The 25,255-nt window shown below is 43.4% G+C and overlaps 1 protein-coding gene across 1 annotated transcript in view; it reads right to left on the reverse strand.

The window, feature by feature from the left end:
* Positions 1-25,255, reverse strand: part of UNC80 (unc-80 subunit of NALCN channel complex) — a 3,271,126-nt gene that overhangs the window by 780,697 nt on the left and 2,465,174 nt on the right. The window contains exons 51-52 of the mRNA XM_085648598.1: positions 19,910-20,110; positions 4,622-4,745 (exon numbers count right to left, since the gene is read on the reverse strand). Of these exons, the coding sequence (XP_085504724.1) occupies positions 4,622-4,745; positions 19,910-20,110 (325 nt within the window). The remainder of the gene's footprint in view (positions 1-4,621; positions 4,746-19,909; positions 20,111-25,255) is intronic.

Genomic DNA, 25,255 nt, shown 5'->3' on the forward strand with positions numbered 1-25,255 from the left:
GGCGAGGAGGGCGGTCTTGGTGCTGTGGTTGCTGCGGAATACAAATTGAGAGGTGCTTAGGATGTTGATGGTTTAGATGAAGTGTGTTAGCTGGGTGTTGAAGGCCTTTTCGATGACCTTGAAAGGTAGCAGTGAGATGGGCCTGACGCTCTTGAGGTCCGTTGGGTCTGCATTAGGGCTTCTTTAGGTGGGGGTTGACTTTGGTGCGCTTTCAGTTGCAGGGGAATGTGGCGGTCTCGAGGGAACAGTTGATGGTTAGACGTAGCTCGGGTGCGATGGCTAATGCGGCCCTGTGGAAAATGTTTAGCAGGCAGGGGTCAGAAGGTGCTCCAGAGTGGATGCTCTTCTTGGTCTTTAGGGTGTCTTCTGTCATGAGTGGGGTCCAGGTCAAAACGGTCTGCTGGGTGGCGTTGCTGGGGGTGGGCATTGGGGCGTTGCAGAGGTCTTGGTCATCGAAGTTGTCGTACAGCATCTTGATCTTGAGGTGAAAGAAGTAGCTGAGTCTGTTGCAGAGGTCTTGGGAGGGTAGGGCCATCAGTTGTTTCGCTGTTGGGTTTGGCAAATTCCTGTATGATGGCGAAGAGTTCCTTGGAGTTATGGGCATTGGAGAGGATTCTGTCTTGGAGGATGTTTTTTCTTTGTGGATTTGATGAGTTAGTGGTGTGCCGTAGGGACTGTTTTTAGGCGGAGCGTGCTTCCGGAGTTTTGCTGTTTCTCCATGTCTTTTCCAGTTGTCGGCAGGAGCGCTTGGATTCTTGGAGTGCTGTGATGAACCAGTTAGCTTTCTTGTTGTGTCGTCTCGTGGTGTTTTGGAGGGGGGGGCGAGTGTGTTAGCGCAGTTGGCGATCCATTGGTGGAGGTTGCTTGCCACAGTGTTGGCGTCTGTTGTAGTTGGGGATGGGGGTGGAGTTCAGGGGAGGGCGGAGGTGAAGTGTTCTTCAGAGACTTTGTTCCAGATTCTGCGTGAGAGGCGGCGCACGTACTTGTGTGTGGTGGGTTTAGTAAAGGAGAAACGGATGCAGTGGTGGTCAGTCCAGAGCAATTCCGTGGTGTGGCTGAAGAAGATGTTTCCTCCTGCGAAGATGGTAATTTTTGCCAATGCTTTTGAAATAACCACCAGTTTGGCAGTCATTTCTAAATTTGGCAGGCGGGGACTCCGTCAGGGCAACAGAGTAATAAACTCCATTGCTCTGATGGAGTTAGCCCCATCTGCCAATAAATAAATCTGGCCCTAACGGCTAGATTTATATCTTGGCAGTAGGATACTCAGTCTCAACAGTAGTAGAATATCCTTACAGCCAAGATAATGGTCTGCCTGCCGACTTATATGCGGGTGACCATTGTTGTGATCCTGGTGTAGACTACTCCTTCTTGGCCATGGTTACACCCCTCTGATGACCCAATGAAGTACGAAGGGCTGTCAGATGCTGACCCCTATCTCCACTCACCTAATTTAGATGAGCGGACATACAAGTCAGGTTTCACTGCCCGTCACCGCCAGGAAAATCCTGGCAGTAAGGGGCAGTGGAAAATGTCAAATCCACACCCCCTCTCCTCACCTTACCATGGGAGATAACATCTATTACAAGGGGGGCTTTTTTTTTCTTCAAAAAGAAAATCCCAATGTTTCACCCACTGCCCTAGATCCCAGTGAGAGGGGCATTCTTTTTGGAAATAAAAAAAATAAGTTTGAAGGATGGCACTGTTATGTTGAAGGAGCCACATGCTAAACTTAAAAACGCATTCACAAGAACTGTTATAACAGCGGTTCCAACTTGACGATCATTTCTAAATTTGGCAGGCAGAGTAGTCTTGGCCTGGCAGATGTTAAATCCTCTGCCAGTCATATGGAGAATACACCGTCGGCCAAAATGTTAATCTGATCGTTAGGATTCATTTCATCTGGTTGTGTGGTGGTAAAATGAGGAGAGGGAGCTGTCTCTGTTTTACTAGAGTTTAACTTTAGGCAGTTATTAGTCATCCTCGCATTAACTGCCCTCATGCAGTCCCTAAGTCTGGACTCGATGTCGGGATCATTCTCTGCTAGGGAGACGACAATTTGTATGTTGTCAGCATATGAGGTTAACGAGAATCCAGACATTAAACAGAGTCACGCTCAGTGAAGAGCCTTGGGTCACTCAGCAAGGTAGGGAGAAAGGATCCGAAGTAAACTCATTTAGAGAGACATATTGTTTCCGGCCTGCCAAAAAAGATTTTAGGAAGGCAAGAGCTACTCCTCTAATTCCAATATAAGATAGTCGGCCTGTCAGCAGCTCATGATTAACTGTATCAAAAGCTGCAAACAGGTCGAGCAAAATAAGGGCTACTCAGCCTACATGACCAAGTGTTTCTCTGATCTCTTCTGTTGTCCTGATTAAGGATGTCTAGGTACTGTGCCATCCTCTCAAACCATATTGAGTGGGGTCTAAAAGGTTATCTTGTATAAACATGGCCAGCTAAAGATTCATAATTTTTTCCACAAGTTTTGCTGGGAAGGGCAATCTTGAAATAGGCCTGTAGCTGTTCGTGTCTGTATGGCTAAGTGAAGGTTTCTTAATAAGAAGCAGAATTGAAGCGATCTTCCATTGGGTAGGGAGAAGACCAGTGGTAATCATGTGGTGGAAGATAGTGATGAAATTTGAAGCAATTGATTCTGGTGCAAGTTTGGCTACCGGAGAGGGGTAGGGGTCGTGTGGGAAGACAGATTTTGTGAACCTTATAAGCAAGATGACCTGCGCTAATGTGGGCTCTGCAAATTTGGTGAAAATCTTAGTGTTGTCGTGATGAGGAAAAGAAGGTTAATCAACGGGAAATAAAGCTATAAAGTAAGAAAACCTATCATAGATTTCTTTAACATAATTTGACCTTTGGGGATTGTATGTATGGTAGGAATGATGATTCTTTATATTATTCTGAGCTATGTTGCACTTACTTTCATAGCTTTAATGCTATACCTATTCATAGGGCAATGTAAACAAAAGAAGATTGGTTGATGTCATCAATGAAGTCATTTGAGATGGCATCAGTGATGCCATAAATGGTGTCATGAGTGACGTAATATGTGAGGTATTAAGCAGTGCATGGCAGGGGCTCAAGTTATAGTTAGCTCTGCTAACTATAACTGGTGAATTTCTATGTTTTTTTTAGGTCAAAACGTTAAAGTTGTCACTAGCATATTCACTTAACTATAACGTTACTTGAACCTTTGATTTTATCAGTGAATTTCTAAGGATTTTGTTTTAAACAAAAACAGATCTTTTTATTACATCTAACTATAACGTTACTTTAGCCTTTGTTTTTTTCAATAAATTTCTAGTTTTTTTTTACTTAAAGTAATATTTTATTACCATATGTAAAGCCAATGCTCTGAAGGGAAGGGTGGCCACGTGGCCCTTCCTCCCCAAGCCTTATTAGGCCTTAGTGACCCCATCCCCCAGGTCCTCTTTTTTTAGAGGGGAGGATATCCAAGTTGCCCCCCTCCCTGAGCTTTGTTAGGCCAGAGGACCCCATCCACCCGGGCTTTATTTAAAAAAAGCCATTATAGGTCCTGGAGAGCCCAACACCCGGGGTAAACCATTACAAAAAAGAGGAGGAGGCGTGTGTTTGACCCTGGGGACTCCATCCCCCAGGGCGTTTTTTATTAATTAAGGGAGAGAGGGGCTATGTGGCCATATAAGGCCCTAGTGACCCCATCCCCCAGGGCTGTTTTTTTTAATTAAAGGGGAGGAAGACTGCATGGTCCCCCTCCCCGAGCCTTATTAGGCTCTGGGGACTCCATCCGCCAGGGGCATCTTTTTTTTAAAGGGGAGGGGGACTAAGGAGCAACCTCCACAAGCCATTAAAGGCCGTGGGGAGCACACAAAAGGGGAAGAGGGCATGTGGTGCACCTCCCCAAGGCTCTTTGGGCCGTGGGCAGCCAATCCACCAGGGCCTTTTTTTATTAACGGGGAGGGGGGATGTGTGGCCCCCCTCCGTGAGTCTTATTATGCCCTGGGGACCCCATCCCCGAGGGCCACTGCTAATATTAGAGTGTGGCTGGAGGCCTATCAGAGTGCTTGCTTGCGCAGGAGTCTGACTCCAACATAAGATAATTGGGCAAAGGGGAAAAAACTCAGAAGACTTTGGTTTTGTAATTGGGTTCGAGGGACTCTTGCAGGAGTCCCTCAAACCCAACTGTACAGATATCTAGATTCTTATGTTCTTTAATATCTCAAAAACTGCTGAACGGATTTACACCAAATAATCACATTGCAAGATTTGTCTTCCTGCCAAATTTAGGTGTAATTCCGCTCAGCAGTTTTTGCTGTAGCACCATTGTGGCCATTTTTCAAAGGAGGCCAAAGTTATAAGCAACACAAAAAAATGCTTTTCCTATGGAATAGCTGACCTAACCATAACTTATATATTTATATATATATATATATATATACACACATACATATACATATTTATATATTGCTCCCTCTCTCTCTCTGACATCATTGGACACTACTGAGTGTGACAGTCGGCTAGGGTGTCTTGTGAGTCTATCTCAAGTCCAGAGAGTCAGCAACAGATTTTAACCAGCTGAGGGCAGTCTAGGACTTCAATACTTTGATAAACAGACAGCACAGATACTTACCAGATTTACACAGACATTGATCAGTGACCTAAGATGAGGCAGGAAGGATATGATTGGTTGCCTCTGCAGTGTCAAACAAACCCCTTCAATCAGACTGCTTGCAGGCTCCCACTCTACCTGTCGCCTGCAATACAACGGGAGGCATTGTTAGCTTTGGTAAGATACATTGTTAGCAGGATGACACATAAGTATTGAAAAATGAGTTCAGAGAGAAAGACATTGATCAAGGTCTTTCTCCTACCTAAAGGGCAACTAAAAACAATATAAACAAACATTTATCCTACTCCAGTCAATGCTCTCCATACTACTAATACAACATAGTGAGTCTTGGAATAAAACCTATCACCATGGCTGAATATGCACAAACAACATAATATGTATGTTTACTAATATCAATTAAACATATTACAAGTCAGTCTTCTGTAGCCGAAAGGGATGGAGTATTAGCAATCAACAGCTTCCACTGCCTGCTCAGGAAAGGAAGTAGAAGCACATTCAATAAGCCCTGATAATCAATTTGCCAGTATAGATTTATCCGAAATGGTTATGCAATAATTTGAAGACGATTCAGCCTGTAAGCTTCTGCCAGTGCTTTGCAAATCAACTGTGTCCAAACCAAGAGGAAGAGATCTATTAGCCTTTGCCCATGAATGTCTGGAGAGACTGAAGGATTATCCACAGCTAACGCAACTGCAGTGGGCCGCACGACCACAGGAATGAGGTAATCGTTGCACCCTGATTGAGGCAAATTATCTATTGTCCTCTAATTCCCTCTAAACATTTTAAAGTTTCTCACAGTGACACATTTGAATCAAGATTAAACACTACTCACATTTATTAGATTGCAGTAACCCCATGGCTGCCCACTGCAGGCCGTGCTACAATCATTTTATTTATTGTGTCTTACTAGAAAAATCTGATAGAGCTATTTAGTTGATACTATGAAGGTGATACATTATGAACAGTACAGATTTTAAAAAGTGTTACAAATCTTAATAGTGAATCATTTGTATCACCACAAGCTACTCAGTATTACTATTTTATCCCTAATCTTAAATCAACCTTATTCTGACAAATGTGGTGTCCCTAAGGCAATAGTCGTGACTAAAGAGCCTTTTGCACTACAAAAGAGTAAGCAATTTTGGGTCCTGAGTGTATGTGTAGCGCTCCTTCTGCACCTGGGTTCCATCTCATCAGTTTCCCAAAACCTCTGTTTGATTTCTTTCCATTCAGATTAAAGGAGCTGTTTCACATGAGAATGAGCAGGGTTGATGAGTGCGATGTCTGAAGGAAAGGAGACTTGAAACTGAGTGTCAGTGTGTAAAGTAACTTGTTCTAACTACTAAGTCTAGTCCTCCTTTACTTCAGACTAATGAGAGATTGTAAACTATTGTGGGCTAATCAATGTATAGGTTCTGCTCCTTTTCCAAGTAAGAAATAAGAAAACGATTAGCCACCAATATTATTAATAATGGCTTGACCGAACGTGCTGTCCATGCTGGAACCTATGTCCTACATGTAATATCTGTAGAATTTCTATGAAGCAGCAAACGTTGCCAAGCTACTTATTACCTCAAGTAGAACATAAAACAAGAACCCATAATATTTGCATGGTTCCAGTTGAGATTTTATTTTTAAACCTGTACCACTCCAGAATACAACAGTTTACTCAACAAGCAATAGAAGTCTCAGAGACATGCTTACGAAAGGATGTAGAGTTTTATGCTAAATAGGTCTGTCTTGGACCAAAATATAAGATAAATTATATTATATTCAGGCTGTGAAGAGTCCTTTATGTTTCAGAAAAACATTCAGAAAAAGTATTGAGGACAATTTCAGGATTTTTATCAAATTCTGATAAAACATTTGGAAGCAACAAGAGAGGTGCTGAAAAGATAACTTTGTACGTAGGAAACAATGTGCATTCACTGCCAGCCCACATCCAACTTGGAACACTTAAAGAAGCTTTGAGTTGTAGCTAATGCTGCTACCCTGCATAATATTAAAGGGTAATGTTCAACAGCCGAGATCTCGTTTGCTCATTGATTCTGGAAGCAGAAGTGATCGCAATATGACATTTCCAAGATAGATGTGGCAATGACGCATTGTAGATGGGTCTAAAAGGAGAGCCAATTAATTTGAACAGCTCTAAAGTTAGCTCTCACGAAGGTAAGTGTGTTCTTATTTAGGGATAGATTTTCTTTAATCGTTTATGGAAGACTTTTATGAAAGTTTACTTACAGTTTGAAAAAAGAGATTTTATTTGGACCTTTTCTGTAAGTCATCAGAGTGAACTGTTATTGAGGTAAACAGCAGCCTAGCTTTTACCAGATGTAGCAGGTATGGAAAAATTAATTATTCTTGACAAAAGATGGTATTAAAGTTACTTACGTTTGGGAGGACTCTAGCTTACATCCGATTCCTAGGCATACAGGAGTCCTGCGTTCCACCCTTGGCAGAGCGCGTCTAAGCTCGAGAGACTCCTTGAAAACTCCAACACGCATAACGGCTGACCTTGCGCGTTCTCTCTAGTGGTGAAGAGATTGAGCCAAGATTCTTCCCAGTTGTGAAAGAGACCTTGCATGACCTTCGGATGCAACTGCCATTCATGATTTGCTAAGTGTCAACAGCTGATTAAAAAAAAAAATCAAAAAAATTGACTGAGGATAGGTCAGACTGGAACCGTTTGTTCTTCCACAAGAAAGGAAAGAATTGACATCAGTACGCCGAGGTGGCACCTATATAGGTACTGTGCAAGTCCCTTCCAGAGCAGACAACAGTGCTGATGCCGACACAGAGCGTAATGACGCCACATATTCGCAATCAGAAGTACTGCTCAAAAATCTTCCAGATTTTTTCCTGAATCTTAAATCAACCTTAATCTGACAAAAGTGGTATCCATAAGACAATAGTCGTGACTAAAGAGCCTTTTGCACTACAAAAGAGTAAGCAATTGTGGGTCCTGAGTGCATGTGTAGCTCCTTCTGCAACTGGGTTCCATCTCATCAGTTTATCAGGATATACTCAGGTAATGAATCAGGGGCAAGAAGTCTCTATCCAATGCACTTGTACCAGCATCTCCTTGATGGACGGAATGAAGGCTTTCAACGCCAAGCAGATGAAACTCAGCTACAGAAGGTTGATATGGAGCCTGGAATTCATTAGAGACCATAGGCATCTGATCACCACCTCCTCCAGTTGGCAGTCCATTCTCCACAGTGAGCTCTGGGTATAGTAGGATGAAGGGTCTGCTGCTGACCCAATCGTGGTCCAGCAGACACTACTGCAAATCTATTGAAGTTGCCTCTGAAATCTGGATGTGGTCGGAGTGGTCTGCTTGGCATTGGTCAACCTGAGCCTTCAAATCCCACTGCAGAGCTCACATATACCACGTGGTGTGCTTGACCAGCAGGATACAGAACTTCATCAATCATAGCAGCCTCAGAGACAACCTCACTGAACATAATGAGAGAAGATGAATGATAAGAATCATAGTATGAATGTCCTGGGCTCTCCATTTAGGGGGAAAGGCATGAAACCGAACCGAGTACAGAATGGCTCTGATGAAGGGGAGCGTCTCTGAAGAAGTCAGGTATGAGATCATCACATTGATAGTGAACCCTTACGATGACAGATTTGCTGTAGTCTGGAGGTGATTGACAACTACCTGGGGCGAAACTGCCTTTCACAGCCAGTCATTGAGGTACAGGAAGACAGTAACCTCTGACCTCTGAAGGTGTGCTGCAACCACTGCTATCACTTTCATGAACACTTAATCAGTGCCAGTGAGACTAAAAGGGAGTACAGCAAACTGAAAATGCTCATAATCCACTGTGAACTGCAGGTAACGCTGTTGGGCCTGCAGGGCAGGGATGGTAAAACAAGCTTTCTGCAGGACCAACGCCACTATCCAATCTCCAGGGTCTAGGACAGACAGACCTGGGCTTGCATGAGCATCTTTAATTTATCCTTCAGTAGGAAGGAGTTGAGAGGGCACAGATCGAAAATAGGATATAACATTGAATTCCTACTTTAGAGGCTAGAACCCTCTCTACGGCACCTTTAGCTAAAAGAGCCTGCACTTCCTTCTTCACGATGTACAGATGGTCCTCCGTCACCTTCCCTGAAGGTGGTGTTAGGTGCGGCGGGGTAGAAAGGAAAAGAAGGTTAAAGCTCTGATGGGCAATTTTGAGAACCCATTTGTCTGTCGTGATGGCCTACCATTCTTGGAGGAAATATCATATCCTGTCTCAGACAGGGTGGCTTTGTGCTGGCAAGAACACACTAATCAGTATTGCAGCTTTGGCTCTTGGAGGAATGGGGTACTGAAGTGCCCATTCCCCATGCTCATTGTCTTTAATAACCTTAGCCTATGCCTCAAAAGGGCTGAGAGGCCTACTGCAATGGAGGGGATGGTCTTGGGCTGGCAAAGAGGGCAAAATTGCTGATGCAATTGTATATTGGAAGAAGAATGGGCCAAGGAATACACTGTGGCTCTACTCTCCTTGAAACATCCATTAAAGATGCCTGAACAACCCCTGTGAAGCCGTTAGACCTCTTCTAAGTGTGGTCCGAAAAGCCACATTGGTACCCAGGGCATCTCCCAAACAAACAGTTGTGCCAAGTCCAGATCTGATTACAAATTTTGCCGCATAGCTGCTGTCATGAATGGCTTCAGTAAGGAATGCCAGAAGGTCTCCCGGAACAGTGGACAGAATTTAAGCCTGGGTGGAGTTTGCGGAGTGTAATAAAAACTTTGCTGCGCTACGCAGAGCTCGGCATGCGGCGGAGTGCGTTGGATAGATGCTGTTCGCTGTGATTTTCAGTGCCAGGTGCTTGTCTGCACTGTGCAATCATCGTGAATGGCACCATGCACAGCACAAGTGGGCGCGGCTTCCTTTCTGCCACTCGAGTAGATTTTTACTCGATCAACAGCTTTCTCAACGTGAACGGACAGTTTCTCAACGTGAGCAGTCGCGAGCATACGCGACCACTCGCAATGAGAAATCTGACCACCTGCGTTGAGAAATCTCACCGGGAGGTTGATTTTACACGCTCGCGCTTGCCAGCGCCAGCATGTTAACAATCGCGAGCGAGGTAAAATCTCACTGAGAGGTAGATTTTCATCGCTAACGCTCACCAACATTACGCGGATGAATGTGAGCGAGGGAAAAAAGTCGGAGTGGAGAAATCTTCACAAACTCCGCGAGAGGATCGGTGTTTTACCGCCTAGACTTAGTAAAATTTGTGTAACAGTGTCACAAAGGGAATGGGAGTAGCAGCCAAGGAGCTCGCATTTATTGACTTAGAACAAGGCTTGTTGAGAAAAAAATCAGTTTGCCAAATGTTTCTATGCACTTCGAGTCACAATCAGGTGGAGCGTTAGGAAAAGCACTGGGACTGACTTTGCTCGTGGATGCCTGAACCGCCAGCATCTGGTATTGAGTAAGGAAGGCAGGGTCATTAGATGCAACCTGTCTTTTAACAGGCAGGCGTGAGCAAGACTTGGCCCACATGTCTAAAAGTTGTATGTAGGGGACTCATTAAATGGTATTAGTGGCTCTGTGGGAGCCTGACTAGGATGCAAGACTTCTGTCAGTACCTTAGTTTTTACTTCAATGGGTGGTAGTTGTAAAGTCAAAACCTTAGCCACTTCATGCATAACTAAAGTAAAAGAGATGCTTTTCTCGGGGGCAGGACCCAGGTAGTCGGATGGGGGGCGCAGTCTGTATCAGAATATGTGGCAAGCCCACTGACATCCTGAAGCTCTCCAAAACAGTTTTCCTTGTTATATTAGGGAACATAGTTGTCCCCTTCATCAAGGTTATCATTATCCAAATCCATGCCTAAAAGATTGTGTAAAGTCTGAGCACTGCCATGTGGTAAAGGCAAGGTATTGGAATCTGAAGGGTTGCTGAGTTGCTGTGTGCCGGTTGGTGCCACGTGTGAGTTTCATAAAGGTCGCTGTGGATTCAGTTCATAATTAGAAAGCACTATGGGCTGTGCTTCCTCATCCAGTGTCGAAAACTTTGGCATCAGCACTGATGTAAGAGCAACCATCACCAAGCCCACTGACACCCTGAAGCTCTTTATAACAGATTTCCATGTTACACTGGGGAACATAGTTGTCCTCTTCATCAAGGTGATCGTTGTCTTAATCCATCCCAAAAAGACTGTGAAAAGTCTGAGCCCTACCCTGTGATAAAGGCAAAGTATCTGAGTCTGAAGCATTGCTGAGTTGCTGTGTGTTGGATGGTGAAGGCATGACTTCCGTCAAGGTCATTGTGGATTCAGTTCCGAGTAAAATAGCACTATGGGCTGTGCATCCTCATCCAGTGTGGACAACTCTGGCATCAGCGCAGATGCAAGAGCAACCAGCACCAGGACCAGAGTCTGCACCGAAGTTGATACAATACCCGATGGTGTCAAAAGTGCACAGATGGCGCAAAGGTGGGCCTGCCAGCAAAAGTCCGGCTAGAGGCCATTGCAGATCCTTGGGGACCAAAGGCGCACCAGAGGGAGAAGGTAAAGAGCCAAATATACACAGCATGACCTTCCTGAAGGCCTATACCTGCTGAGATGTCACAGATGATCCTGGAAATTAAGGGTGTGTCAGAATCAAGCTTGGAATGTGCTCCAATGGAGATTAAGAGAGAGAAAGGGAGGCACATTGACATCTTTGCACCCTCGTTGGAGATTGAGAGTGGCGGGAAAGGGCTGATTCCAGTTCGGATTTCTTGAGCTTTTTCTTTGACTTACCGAAGACTTTGACAGCTACAACGATCTGCCCCGGGAATGACTTCGAGAACGGGACCTTCCTTTTAACTTTGACCGGTCACCGCGTGGAATCTTTTTGTGTTTCGTGAGGTGGAGTTTAACCTTGAGGTTCTGTATGTCTTTCAGATTCATCTGACCTCTGGCTCCATAAACGGATTTTGTGAGGGTCTGTCACTGACAATGTTTGAGAGAGTCCCTGCATGGTTTAATCCCTTTTGTTTCAGGGGATGACATTTCCGCTGAACACTGGTAGAACTGTCTGAAATAATCTGGTCAAAGCTCAGAGAGATGCTACGGATTTACATCTGAAAGCGCTGAAAGAAAAAACTGACGTCAGTGCACTTGGGTGGTGCTTATATGCAGCTCCGCTCTTCAGCTCCGGAGCTGAAAGACATAAGCTAAAAATGTACACTGAAGGGCCCATACAACTGCATTACCCAATGCATGAAAGCCAGATAAAGGTACCTGTGTTGGCTTTAGGGCAGGATGACCGGTGCTCCCAGGTCAAGGGGACACCTTTTGCATGAGGGCTGGACTGAGATATGAGCAGCCTGCAGAGATCTTTGAGTGGGTGAAAATTTCAGGGGATAATCACATCTATATGATTAATGCACAGGAGGGAGATCTGCCATTTTTTTGTCGCAGGTTTGACTCATAATATAGTAGCACTGAGGGTTAATGTTCCTGTTTCAAAGCCCAACTTATGAAAGGCAGATCACAGATTAGTATTCTATGTAGATAGCTCAGGTGACTATTGCATTTGTCACAGAGATTCTTTTGCTACTGTGGGTTCATAATAAAAAATCTTACTAATATAGCACATTGAGCTAAGAACTGGCATGAAAGTGATGTATGCAAATTGAAAGCATAGATTTAGAACCTTGTTTTTTCCCTTCAATTTTTTGTTATTCTTAGGTTTCTTAAAAAAGGGTTCCTTTGGGTAGTTATACAATTTTATGAATATATGACGTTACATCGCATGCCAACACAACACATGGCATTACAACGCGGCCGTAACAATGCAACTGCTGTTACAACACATTAGCATTACAACGCACTCTTTTACATTGCATATGCCTTTACCATGCATGCCATTACAACGTAAAGGTATGCATGGTAAAGGCATATACTTGGTAAAAGTGGTTAAGGTAAGTAATGTTATATATATATATATATATATATATATATATATATATATTTAAATACCCCCTAAACCCCCAAATTACCCTTTGTACCCCAATAACCATACCGTCCTAAAATTCTAAAATTACCCTTACCACCTCAATACCCATACCCCCTGAACCCTAAAATTACCCTTGGCTCCCCAAAACCCAAACCCACCCTGAACCCCAAAATTACCCTTAGCACCCCAAAACCCAAACCCACCCTGAACCCTAAAATTACCCTGGGCACCCCAAAACCAAAATCCACCCTGAACCCTAAAATGACCCTTAGCACCCCAAAACCCAAACCAACCCTGAACCCTAACATTACCCTAAGCACCCCAAAACCCATACCCACCCTGAGCCCTAAAATTACTCTTTGCACACCAAAACCCATACCGACCCTGAACCCTAAAATTACGCTGGGGCACCCCAAAACCCAAACCTACCCAGAACCCTAAAATGACCCCTACACCCCAAAACACAAACCCACCCTGCACCCTAAAATTACACAGGGCACCCCAAAACCCAAACCCACCCTGAACCCTAAAATTACCCTTACCACCCCAATACCCATGCCCCCTAAACCTACAAGTACCCTTTGCACCCCAAAACCCAAACTAACCCTCAACCCTAAAATTACCCTTACTACCCCAATACCCATACCCACCCGAAAACCTAAAATTACCCTTGGCACCCCAAAATCCACTCTAAACCCTAAAATTAACCTTAGCACCCCAAAACCTTGCCCCTACACCCCAAAACCCAAACCCACCTGAAACCCTATACCCACCTTATACTTACAAGTAAAACACATATGCCTTTACCATTCATGCCTTTACAACGAAATTCCATGTGTGGTAAAAGCATATGCATTGTAATGCCATGTGTTATAATGGCATTACGATGTAATGGTAGTTGTGTTGTGTTGGCATGTGTTGTAATGGCATGTGTTGTAATAAATTTGTTGTAATGGCTGTTTCCCCATTTTTTTTAGTTTAACACCCCAATCATTGTGTTACGTTTATGGGTCGGATTTAAGAGTACTTTGCGGCTGATTTGCATCGCAAAAGTGATGCGAATCTGGTGCCAAGTGTTGTTTTCAAGCTTACTTTCCAGTGCAAAATCTTGAAATGCACTTCTTTACATGAAGGAGGCATACCATAGGTGATACATGGGCAGTCCCATGCACTCACCCATAGATTTGATGCTAACCCTTTTGCTCTCTGGTAGAAAGTGATTGGCATAAAAAAAATCATGCCTCCTCAAGGCAGGCATGAGGTAGGAGAAAGGATTTATTTTTGCCAAATCTTTCCAACTTTGCATGTGTTTTGCACCGTACAGCACACTTTTAAAGTGGTAAAGTGTTAAACTTTAATCAAAGCATAGTATTTTATCCTGGAGGGGTGCCCTTCCTTTATAAAATCTAAGATTTGCCTCTCACAAACACCCTTGCACAATGGTTAAAGAGTGTGTGCTTTGGAGCAAGACAGCCTAAGGTACACCAGCACTTGGGGAGAGAGCAACAGTGATATATCTAAGTAGATATGGTGCTGTTGGGCTCTCTCCTTTTCATGCAAGGAAGCACAGCAACACTTCTTACTGCGTATCATAAAAACACAGTTAATCTGCCCTTTTGTTTCTCCTCATCAAGTGCTCTTTCACATATTGCCTGTTGAGTTGATGGGTTGAACAGCTCTGGGATACACCTGCGCTCTGGGATGCTACAGAAAACTGAGAAGTGTCTCAAATCTAACTTGTTACTCTCTACTGAAGAAGGACAAATATCCTGAAACGTGAAACAATGATGAATATTAATGACTTTCAATTAAAGTGAGTGTTATCATGCACTGCATTTACCATAGTGCATCTGGACAAATTGTGTGCTGGTATGTCAGGCAGTGTGCTCCCTCCCTCTTAAAACTATTAGGGATTTGACCTTTGGTACTGTAGTAAGAGGGCAATCAGACTGTGGTTCGGTATCAAGACCTCAAAGCTGAACATATTAATAAGACCGACCCTTATCGTGAGGCAGGCAAAAGGAACTAGTTGAGTGTGTGTTGAAATGAAGCCAGCTCAGGGCCTGCAAAAACCAACACCGACATGAAGTAGTGCAAGCAGAAGTGCTGGGAGACATTTAACTCCAGACCTCAGGTAGCACCATAATTCTGTCCTGCAGGGTACAGTATTGCCTCTGTAAATGAAAGGCCCAGAAAAGGAGTTAGTGAGTAAAGGGTTTTGTTGACAGAAAACGTCACATTACAAAGGAGAGTTGGCAATTGGTCAAGTTAGGAAATCACTTCCTGAAGTGAACAGACTATAACAAGCTAGTTCTCCAAACGGAGGGAGAGGTGGCACCCTTCCAATAGAGCTAAGTCATCCTCAAGCAATGACTTTGGTAATGACTTGCTGAGCTCATGAAGAATAAGAGCACTTTGACTGATATTGTCCTTCCATCCAACCTCAACCAAAAGTATATATATCCTCTGTCTGCGCTCTACATTGTAATATGGAAGTAAGCATGACTGAGGTCTAATGCAAACAGCTAGTTCCCCAGTTGTAGATCTGAGAGGGACTGAGCAGTGAAATACCTGGTGAGATTCCAACATAAGCAAGACACTGGAAAAAAGAGGACTAAGAATGGTTTGTATAGACCCTATTCTTTTTTCCAGCAATATGGCAATTTCTTCCAGCAGTTTCTCTGTTTTCTGGAGCAACCTCCAGAGAATTGCCGTTGGATAGAGAGGAAAAGAAAGAATTTGAAGAGGGGCTCTCACATCCTCTCTCCCGCCAACATTGCACCAAGATCTATGCAATACCCTTACAAATCAGGCATAAAAAACACTTCCATCCCACCATCCACTTGGGTTTTCTTTGTCAATTAGGGCAGCAGAGTCAGTTCTGCTTATTTTGTTTTGTGGTTGGAAGGGAGAAGATGACCTTCGAGGATCGTCAGAAATTCCTGCTTGTACCACTCTTAGACCTGTCCCCCTTTACCACCCCTGGAGAAAGACATACCTTGAGGGAGGGTTTGAGGAGATAAAAGAGGCTCAGCAGTCAACGCCCCCTCATTGCTGATGTAAAGAGTACCTTTTCATATAAAGGCAAGACAGGAACTTACTCATGGGCTTCAGGAGTGAGGAATTCCTAGCAGGTCTACATATGAAAAGACGACCCAAATCCATATCTTTGTCTGCAGTGTATGCCTGATCAGAAGAAGGTATAAATACTGAAATATGCCCTGCATTTTTTGAATTAGATATCAAATGTCTGTAAAGGGTGCTGGGCAGAAATTCCCAGAATGGGAACGTCCATTTCCACATCCTGATGTGGCTTCCAAATAGGACTACACACTCTTCGTCCAAGCATATCTTAGGCAACATTTTGATAGACATTTAGTCTCACTGTGTCTATACACTTTAATTTCTTGTTTGGATAAGCTAATGTCGAAGAGGCAGAAAACGTCCCTGAAGTCATTCTTGCCACAATGATGTAGCATGGATCTGATGTGGAAACGACACACGCTGTCTCATCCTAGGATGTGTTATGCTTATATTCCGATACAGGTAAAATAGTGAAGTTTACCTTCTGTCATTTTAAATTGATATTTCAGATCATTTACCAGTAGGGTGGTTCAAAGCTCCTGAAGAGAAAATTATTTTCAATAACCCAGTATAAGTATCACTGTAGATATCGTTGTCAGATCTGGAAGACCTAGGAAGAAAAAGCTAATATTCTTTTGTGTTATCTGCAGTGGAGCATCAAACTCTAATGATGCTTCAAATACAACTTTCCAAAAATCTTCATAGTCATATTTTTAAAACATCGAATATATGAACTTCGAAATTATCTTGTGGTGGATCTGCTATACTGCCCACCCAGCTTCTGTGCTGTTCATTAATGTCCCAAGCTTATGAATGGCAGGAAGAATGTGGCCAGATGTCCATCAACCATCATGAATGAATGATGATCCTCATTTGTTATCTACATCAGCTGTTTATTGAAGATGCTAACAGTGGTGTTCCATTGCATACTTCTGTCTGCAATTGACAAGTGTGGTCTCCATTGAGCCATGGCATCTTAAGGGCGCTGATGTGGCCAAAGTCAGACAGTGACTGAGCATGGTGAAGCAGATGCAAGTGCAGCTGTGTTCTGGGAGGCATAATGCTTATGCTGATGGTGATTAGATATCTACTCAGGTGTGAGCAGTACACATAGAGCCTGCAGTGTGAGGTCATTATAAGTAGACTCATCTCTTTGACTAGCCCATTTGCACCGGAGACAGAACAGGTGCTGCAAAAGCCTGGCCAATGAGTAGTCACATGGAGTTCAGATGATTTCACTGGTGGAATTGATTTCACTGGTGGACAAACAGATGCAGGCAGTTGGTCGGTAACAGAAACAGGTCATGGTTTCCCAGCACTAACTATATTCCAGCAGCACTACAAAAGAGGTGCAGGGGCTGACAATGTTTTAACACACAGCCTCCAGGTCATCAGATTGTCCAAAGAGAAGCCACATAAAAGACTAGGAATAATTCACTAAGAGAACACATCAATGTTAAATTACATTAACTCAATCTACAAGGAGCTAACAAAGCATACAATATTGTGGAATCTATTAAGATAGTGGAGACTAAAATAAAGTAATTTCCAGGGAGAGCAATGTGTGTTGCACAGGCCAACAGGATTTAAAAGTTCAAGGGACAAGAGTATTTTTGAGGATTAACAGATACATCATTTGGGGGAACTGTATAATTTGCACTGTGGGCAGTGAATAGTAAAGTGAAACTGTGGGCAAAGTTCAAGTAATTTATTTGAAACTATTAGGAAAGGGTCCGAGATCTCGTCATTGATGAATTACAAGACAAATGTTTCACAACTGCGATGGTGAAGAGGTCCTCAGACCTAGTATGAGAATAGATGACTGGCTAAAGATTGTCTTTAGGTGACAAACACCTTTAGAATGCTTACAACGTGATCAAAAGCGTGCTATTTATTTTCCGTCTTTTTCTGTATACCACTCTTCTCTACAGCAGGGCATCAACAGCAAAGAAGGCTGGAAGCTTGCAGCACTTTGTAAAAACTGAAGCAGGAGTCACTGCCACCCACGGGAATCTTCTACAGTCAGGATATAATTAAGATCTTAGTGAAGGACAGCAGTGCTCCTGCATGCATTGACGTTTTCAGCAAGGATAAAATGCTTGATGCTTGCAATGCCTTTTTCTTTAACAAAGAAGAATCCCTCTTTATGTGTGAAGAGGAAAATAGAAAGATGAAGTTAGGATGACCACTGAAGATAGGTCACACCTGAAGGTGAAGAAGTCACCAAAGAAATAAAGACTGAAGATATAGCCCAATGATCTGCCCTGGGTGTGCAGCCTTTGGAAGATTTTTGAAACAGCGGTATTACAGACACTGTAGGCTATTTTAATCATAATATCTTTTCTACACATTCACCACTCTTTGCAAAGTAAATAACCATCCTGGCCATGACAGTATACATACTGTGTAGCGATCTTCCAGAATAATGTTCCTCTGGTCACAAATGGGACAAATACAAAATAACTTTGTTTTGCAGCTTTGTCTGCCATTTTGCTAAAGAATCATCTTCTGAAGAAACCAGAAAGAGTCTAAGTTATCATAAGCCAGTAGGCTTTAAAATGTGCCTTCCTCTTATTTGAACCTACTTTTAAACAGCAAGTGAACGGGAAGAGAGGTCTGTACCAAAAGATTATTCACTGTTTCTGAATAAGGAAATCTTGACTCTCCTCTTATGATGGACCAAAGATAATGTGGATTAGATGATCATGCCACAAGCACTGCAAGTTCAGCTAGTCAGTGCCAACTTAAAAAAATTAAAAACCCCAACAAAGGCACGCACTGAAACTGGTGATCTGTGGCATCATTGAGAGCGCTTGAAACAAGAGGAGGATTCAAACAGATGAACACAGCTCCAGCTACTTAAAGCTAAAAAACGGCATTTGAAATAACAATTTGCAAAAGTTAACTTCATAATATGTGCAATTTCAGATATAAGGCATGGGCAAGTTGGCTTTCGTGTCGGTAGATATCACTTGGTCACGAGCTGAACCACACATATACCAACCTTCCAACTTGTTCATTTTTTAATTCATCACCAACCATGAGGTTACAGACCATACATTAGTCTGAAAAAGAAGGACTGGGCTTTGGAGTACAAAGACATTTAGAAAAGTCAGTAGACTTAAAAACTGAATTTAACCTATCCCTTTCCAGCCCAAACACCTGGAAGCCTCATTGCTTAACTTCAAGGTGCAGTTACAAAATAAAACTAAAAGCCATCCTAATAGTTGATGATATCTAGTGTGGTGAAGTCCTTTGCTATACCTCATACTGACTACTGTAATGATCCTTTCTAGAATCTTCAAGAATCTCTAAAAGAAGGCACTATTTTCTGTCAATGATGCTCATTCTAAGGTCAAACACATTGTAGATGAAGGTGACACAAATCCTGAAAAGAACCCCACCGGATACCCATACAATCTTGTATCATGTTTACACATCTGGCTGTGAGTTATATGGCACTACATTTGGGCATAATACACATCGAATTACATCCGTTGACTAGTTGACAGAACTCACAAGTCAGAAATTCCCTTTTCAGAAAAGATCTAGGTGGCCCCCAATATACTGACTGAATGGCAGTCACTGATCCACAAACCTGTAACAGAAGCTTCTGCTGGCCACACTAAGAACAAATGAGAGAATATTGTTCAGACTATTTCTTTGAAATAAGATGGCTCTGTTTCTACCGAGGCATGGTTCACAAAAAAAAATGCTTGAATGCATACATTAATCTTTGAGAAGAATCTGCCCTAGCTCTGTCCAATTTTTAAGCCACTCAAAGGCTTCCTATCTCACTAGTAAGCGTGCAGGCTTTTCACACCATTTAGTTTTTTTACAAAAGTAGAGGACATGGAGTCTTGCACAGTAAAAATTTAAGTTATCGCAAATAAGCCGCAAGCTGTGTTTGCAACAGCTTGTTATTCTTGATGAAGTTGGCTTCTGCATCATGACAGTACTGATCTTACCAATTATTGTCCAGTGCAACCACTTCCGAAGGACATTAAACAGGGTTGTAGTATCTGGGGGTATTGAATGGTACATATTTCTTCTATTATTGTCCAGAACCCTGTACAGGATAGATACAGTTAAATATTGGCTTGGCCAAAAACAGAAGAAATATTGTGCTTTAAGTTTTTGATTGGTATACTCTGTTCAACGTAGCACAGTCACATGACATGCCCTTATTCAAGGCTTGCAACAGCAGAAACCTGGATCACATGTTTCTGAAACAACTTGCTCACCTCAAAGCAGGCATCTTGTGAATTTTGTTGAACATACGATCCAATCTCTTTAGGATGAGGATAAGGGCGGGCCTCACAGCCTCAGCCGTCCAGTCGGTGATGGGCAGCATCTCCATGATGTATCGCCGGAGGCCGCGGCTTTCCATCGTCTGTGTGTCATATGGCGCCAGCTTCAGGAGGGAATGTGCAATTTCTGCCAACCTGAAATTATTGCACATTAGGAGGGAATTTCAACGACTATACAGCCATTCTAACTCCATGGGGGATAACCTGACAACATGGGAGCAAAATGTGCATATTGCATGCAGTCAAGAAATAGCTGCATGGAGAATGAAAAGTTGATTACTTGTGATTACGTGTTTTGTAGGCATCTTTATTGCTTTCACAACATTGAACATATCTGCCTTTGCACAGACTCCCAAATAACTTATAGAGAGAAAACACTCTTTTTTATTTTTAGAAGGCCTATGTAAAAGAACATCCTTGCTTTTTCTTTAATGCCAATTACATATTAGATTTTATTTGAATGGTTCTTACCTGTGGTGGTAGGAAGCAGACGTTACAGTAGATTTTAATGTTCTCTCAAGGAGTGATATCTATCATGCATGGATTATGACTGTGTTTCTTGGGGAAAGCTCCTTTGATTTAGTGTGCCTCTTCCTTTGCTCTTCTTGTTTAAGTTGGAGTGGTCTTTGTTTTGGCACTAGAGATAGAGAATGTTTCCTTTTAAGACTGGTGCCTCTTTGGCCCTCAATATGAATTGCCCAGAGTTTTATCCTGAGAGGGCATAACGCTCTGAGGGTGACTTGGGAACCTACGCTTGGAATTACTGGGTGCAATTTTAATAGAATCAATATTCTTGGTTTCACTGTGTGTGGATCTGTACCTGGTAAAGCCCATGTAAACGGACTTTAGGCATCTGCACAGCACTACACCTATTTTATGCCTGGAACTGTACAGGGGAACCAACAGCCGCGCCACAGCCTTTGGCCGTCTCTACACCTCCCGCTAACAGCCCTGTGACTTGCACTGAATTCAACAATCCCATTAACACCTGCTTAAAGGTGCTGAATGGAATTGAAAAAGGGCCCTTCTTTGGCCCAGGCAGAAATCCGTTTTTAGGTCTCGCCTGACCCAGCGCATGCGCTGGTCTGGCAAGACTTTTTGTGAGGGCTCAAAAAAGTGCTACCACTGTAGCCTAGAGCTACAGTGCATGCGAGCGGGCGCGCGTGCGCCTCACTTTCGGGGCCGCACGGCCGCTTTGATGTTTATTCGCGATCACTTTCACTTTCGCGGCCGCTTTGATGTTCTCCGTGAGGTTTTTTTTTTCTCCAGTTTATTACTTCTATCTAGTAATGGTGGCACCCGTGCGCCGCCATTACTACAGAGCAGTAATAAACAGAAACAAGCATTGGCATAGCCATTAGGTCTCGCTTTTGGGACCTTATAAGTATTTAGTTATGCAACTGTTGCATGGCTAAACACTTATAAGGTCCCAAAAGAGAGACCTATTGGCTATGCCAATGCTTGTTGGTTTTTGACCTAGTAAAGCAGGTTATTCTCCATTCTGGGCTGAATAACTTGGATTTAAGTGTGTGGATACAGGAAAGAATCAAAAATTGCAGCCCCTAGTATCCTAACACATACATCTGGGCTACTCCAAATACGGACAATTGTGGAGTACATCTTGTGTCCAACATTCATTCCCTTCTGGGAGTAATGGTACAACATTTGGCTTTTGAGATGGGCTTTACTGGTAGTAGAGGGTGTGCGGAATCTTAATGTTCATTTAATACCCTTATGGTTGAGGCCTCAAGTAGTCCTTGACTAATAAGCTCTCAATGTCATATTATGTCTCAGCATCGACCATCTTGACACTGAATGTCTCAATATCATGTGTCGTCAAGTACCTGCACATCAAATGTGACAAATTGAGAGTTCTCTCTTGGTAAGGTTTTTAGAGATTCGGAATCCTGTGCGTAGGCAGAGATGAGCAAATTTCTTATCAGCAGTAACTTTCTTTCTGATAGATAAGTAGATACCACTTGATTGCCTATGTGAACCTGTCCTAGTCACCAGACTCGCTCCAGAAATATTTTGTAACAATCACTTGTCACCAGCGCCAGGTGGAGCTGCATATATCCAGTTGCAGATCTGGGAGTGGTCAACTGATGTAATGCAGAGGGTCCAATATAGGCCACAGTGACATCAGTTCCACTAATTTTTTCGTGCCCAACAGAGACTAATTATGGAATACGGCATAGAAAAATAAAAACCAAAATATAAAAATCATTCCAAATGACTAACACGAGATCAGACAAGGGAAGCCAGAAGCAATGCACTTACGAATCTGTGGGAATCTTTATATCCATCAGAAAGAATATTACAATTTATCAGTTGATTTTGTATGGAGTAAAGTTCCTGCATAGTTCTTATGTAAACCATTCCCATTGCGATCTCTGAATGGAATGGTAGAGGTCGCTCAGTTTGGGTGATAATACCAGACTCAGTAAATAGAAATAGAGTAAGATGTATATATTGGGTGCAGTATTACGTCCCCATTCTGATTGTTCCTGTTCGAAATCGGGTGTAACTAGTGGAATCATACTTTTGCAAACTGATCAGTGCATATTTTGCTTCTTCGTTGGTAGTTTTCCCCATTCAAATGACTTGGTGATGCACATACTCTATAATCCTGATTCAGGTGAAAACTCCAGTTTTTTCCTGAATGTGGATTAAAATTAGATTCAGCATGAGCCTGCTAGCAGTTGTTAGCCTTCAACTTGACCTCTGAAGTACAACCGTGCTAAATTGTGATTCCACACTCGAGTCTGAGTATTAAAGAACAAGTTACTCACCTTCGGTAATGCTTTTTCTGGTAGAAACTGTCTAAAACAAATTCCTCACCCTAGAATATGCCCCAGGCATCAGATTGGATACAGAAACTCTTGAGCAGTACCTCTGTGCCCCAGTAGATGTCACCTGTGTTGGACTTATCTGTACGGTGCCCATATAGATGCCACACCAGCGTTCTGACAACAGTTTCTTTCAGGACAATTTCAGTGCCAAAAATAAGGAGCCACGCTGAATGATGTGTGACGAGTGTGCATAAACTAACAAGATCTATTGGGTGCCCTTTTCCCAGAGTGGAGAAGATTGGAGGGTCGGTGAGGAATCTGTGGTTTGATAGAGTCTTTATCAGAAAAAGCGTTACAGAAGGTGTGTAACTTGCTCATCTGATACAGACTTTTAGCCACAAATTCATCACTTGATATCCAAGCAATACCTCCCTGGAGGTGGGTCTGTGAACTGGCTTAAAGCAAAAAGTCCTGAAGGACCAAATGAGAAAAATGCCCATCTCCACAGACCTGAATGCCCAGGTAGTTGTTTTTCATAAACATGTGGAATGACATCCACGCAGGAGCTTGTCAGATATTCAGGACAATCACTCAACATACTAACCCGGTAGTCATGTGCTGCCTTTGTCGAAGTAAGCCTGGCTGCTAGAATAGTATCGCAAATTCTGGAAGGAAGATTAAAAACATTCAACTGTCACTGCTCAACCTCCAGGCATGAGGATGGTGAGTGTACAGGTTTGGATACAAGACTATGCCCTGCTGCTGAGACAGGAGTTCCTACTGAAAGTACAGCCTGATCGGAAGAAGAAGGCACGTGCCAAAAAGCTCTGGATACCAAACTCCCCCTGCCCAGTCTGGAGCCACCCGGATGACTTGGGCTGGTCAGTCCTGATCATCGTAAAAACTTGGGGCAAGAATGTTATAGTCAGAAAGGTGTACAGGAGTCCTGTGTTCCAGTCTATGCGCAATTCGTCCCCTAGTGAGAGCTGTTTTGGAAACTACAACATGCAAAATGGCTGACATTGCAAGTTGTCGGCTGTGGAGAACAGACTGAGACATGGTTCTCCCCATTTTTAGAAGAAACCTCATGCCACCTCCAGCTTTAGATGACATTTGTGGTCCACGAGGGATCGACGGGCTAGTTTGTCTGCCCTGATGTTCAGTGATCCCACCAGGTGTTGTACGACTAGGAAGATGTCCTGACATTCCAGCCATATTCAGAGGAACAGGGCCTCCCAGCACGAGACCCCACTCCGCCCTGTTCGTTGCAATACCACATGGCAGTAGTGTTGTCAGTGAACACCTGATACAGCCTTTCCCTGATGGATTGGGGGAAAACACTAATCAGATAGCGCCTAGCTCCAGAAGGTTGATCTGGAGCTGATATTTCACAGGAGACCAGAGTACTCTGAACTCCACTTATCCCAGGTGGCGGCTCCAACCCAGAAGTGATGCATCGGTCACGACTGTCAGCTCCGAGAGGGATGAGGAGTCTGCTGCTGATCAAATCGAGATTCATCAACCAGCCAGCCATCGAGTTAGAGATAGACTGGAATCCCTGACCTCCACAGATAAGCTGCAACCACTGCTATCACTTTCAAGGAACACCCGAGTGACACTGGTGAGGTCAAAAAAGACAAGAGCGAACTCGAAATACTCATGGTTTACTGTGAAATGCTGGTAATGCCTGTGGGCCTGTAGGATGGGAATGTGGAAAGACATGCCCTGGAGGTCCAATGTTACCATCCAGTCTCCGGGATCCAAGGCAGACAGGACCTGAGCCAAAATGAGCATCATAAATTTCTCTTGACGTAGGACATCGTTGAGAGGGTGAAGATCGTGCATCAGACAGAAGCCTTTCAGCATCAGAAAGTAGATGGAATAGTAGCCACACCCTACTTCTGAAGCCGAGATCCTCTTGATGGTTCCTTTGTCCAACAGAAAATGCCCTTCCAGGCTTAGCAAGGAGACATTATGCCCCATCAACACTTCTGAGGATGGTGGCAATGGAGGCAGGGTTTCAATTAATTGGAAGGGCATAACACCACTGTAGGACTTGGAGCACCCACATGTCATTGCTTATTGGTTGCCATTGGGACTAGTAGTGCCTGATCCTGCTGTCAAATGGGTGAGTCTGCTGCGATGAGGTCCAATTAACGAAGTTTGGAGGCTGTGGAAGCTGGAGTGGCAGGGCACTGGACAGTATGCTGGGTGTGGGTTCCACATCCTCTGTGGGGTCCGTGTCCCCAACTACAAAAACACTGGGAAGCCTGCTGACATGAGGGGTAGATTTGGAATTGGGGGTATGCTTATGGCTTATTAGCCATTGCCACAAAGGGGGTGAAAGGAGCAGTACTGTTGACGTGAAGCCAAGGAGAGGCCTAGGAATCTGGCGATTACCTGTCTCTCCTTAAAGAGCTCGAGCCTTATCACCAAATAGGCGGCAGCCATCAGAGGGCATGTCTATTAGGTAATATTGGACAACCCC

This window comes from Triturus cristatus, chromosome 3_2 (assembly GCF_964204655.1).
Source record: "Triturus cristatus chromosome 3_2, aTriCri1.1, whole genome shotgun sequence".
In the NCBI taxonomy this organism is placed as follows: domain Eukaryota; kingdom Metazoa; phylum Chordata; class Amphibia; order Caudata; family Salamandridae; genus Triturus; species Triturus cristatus.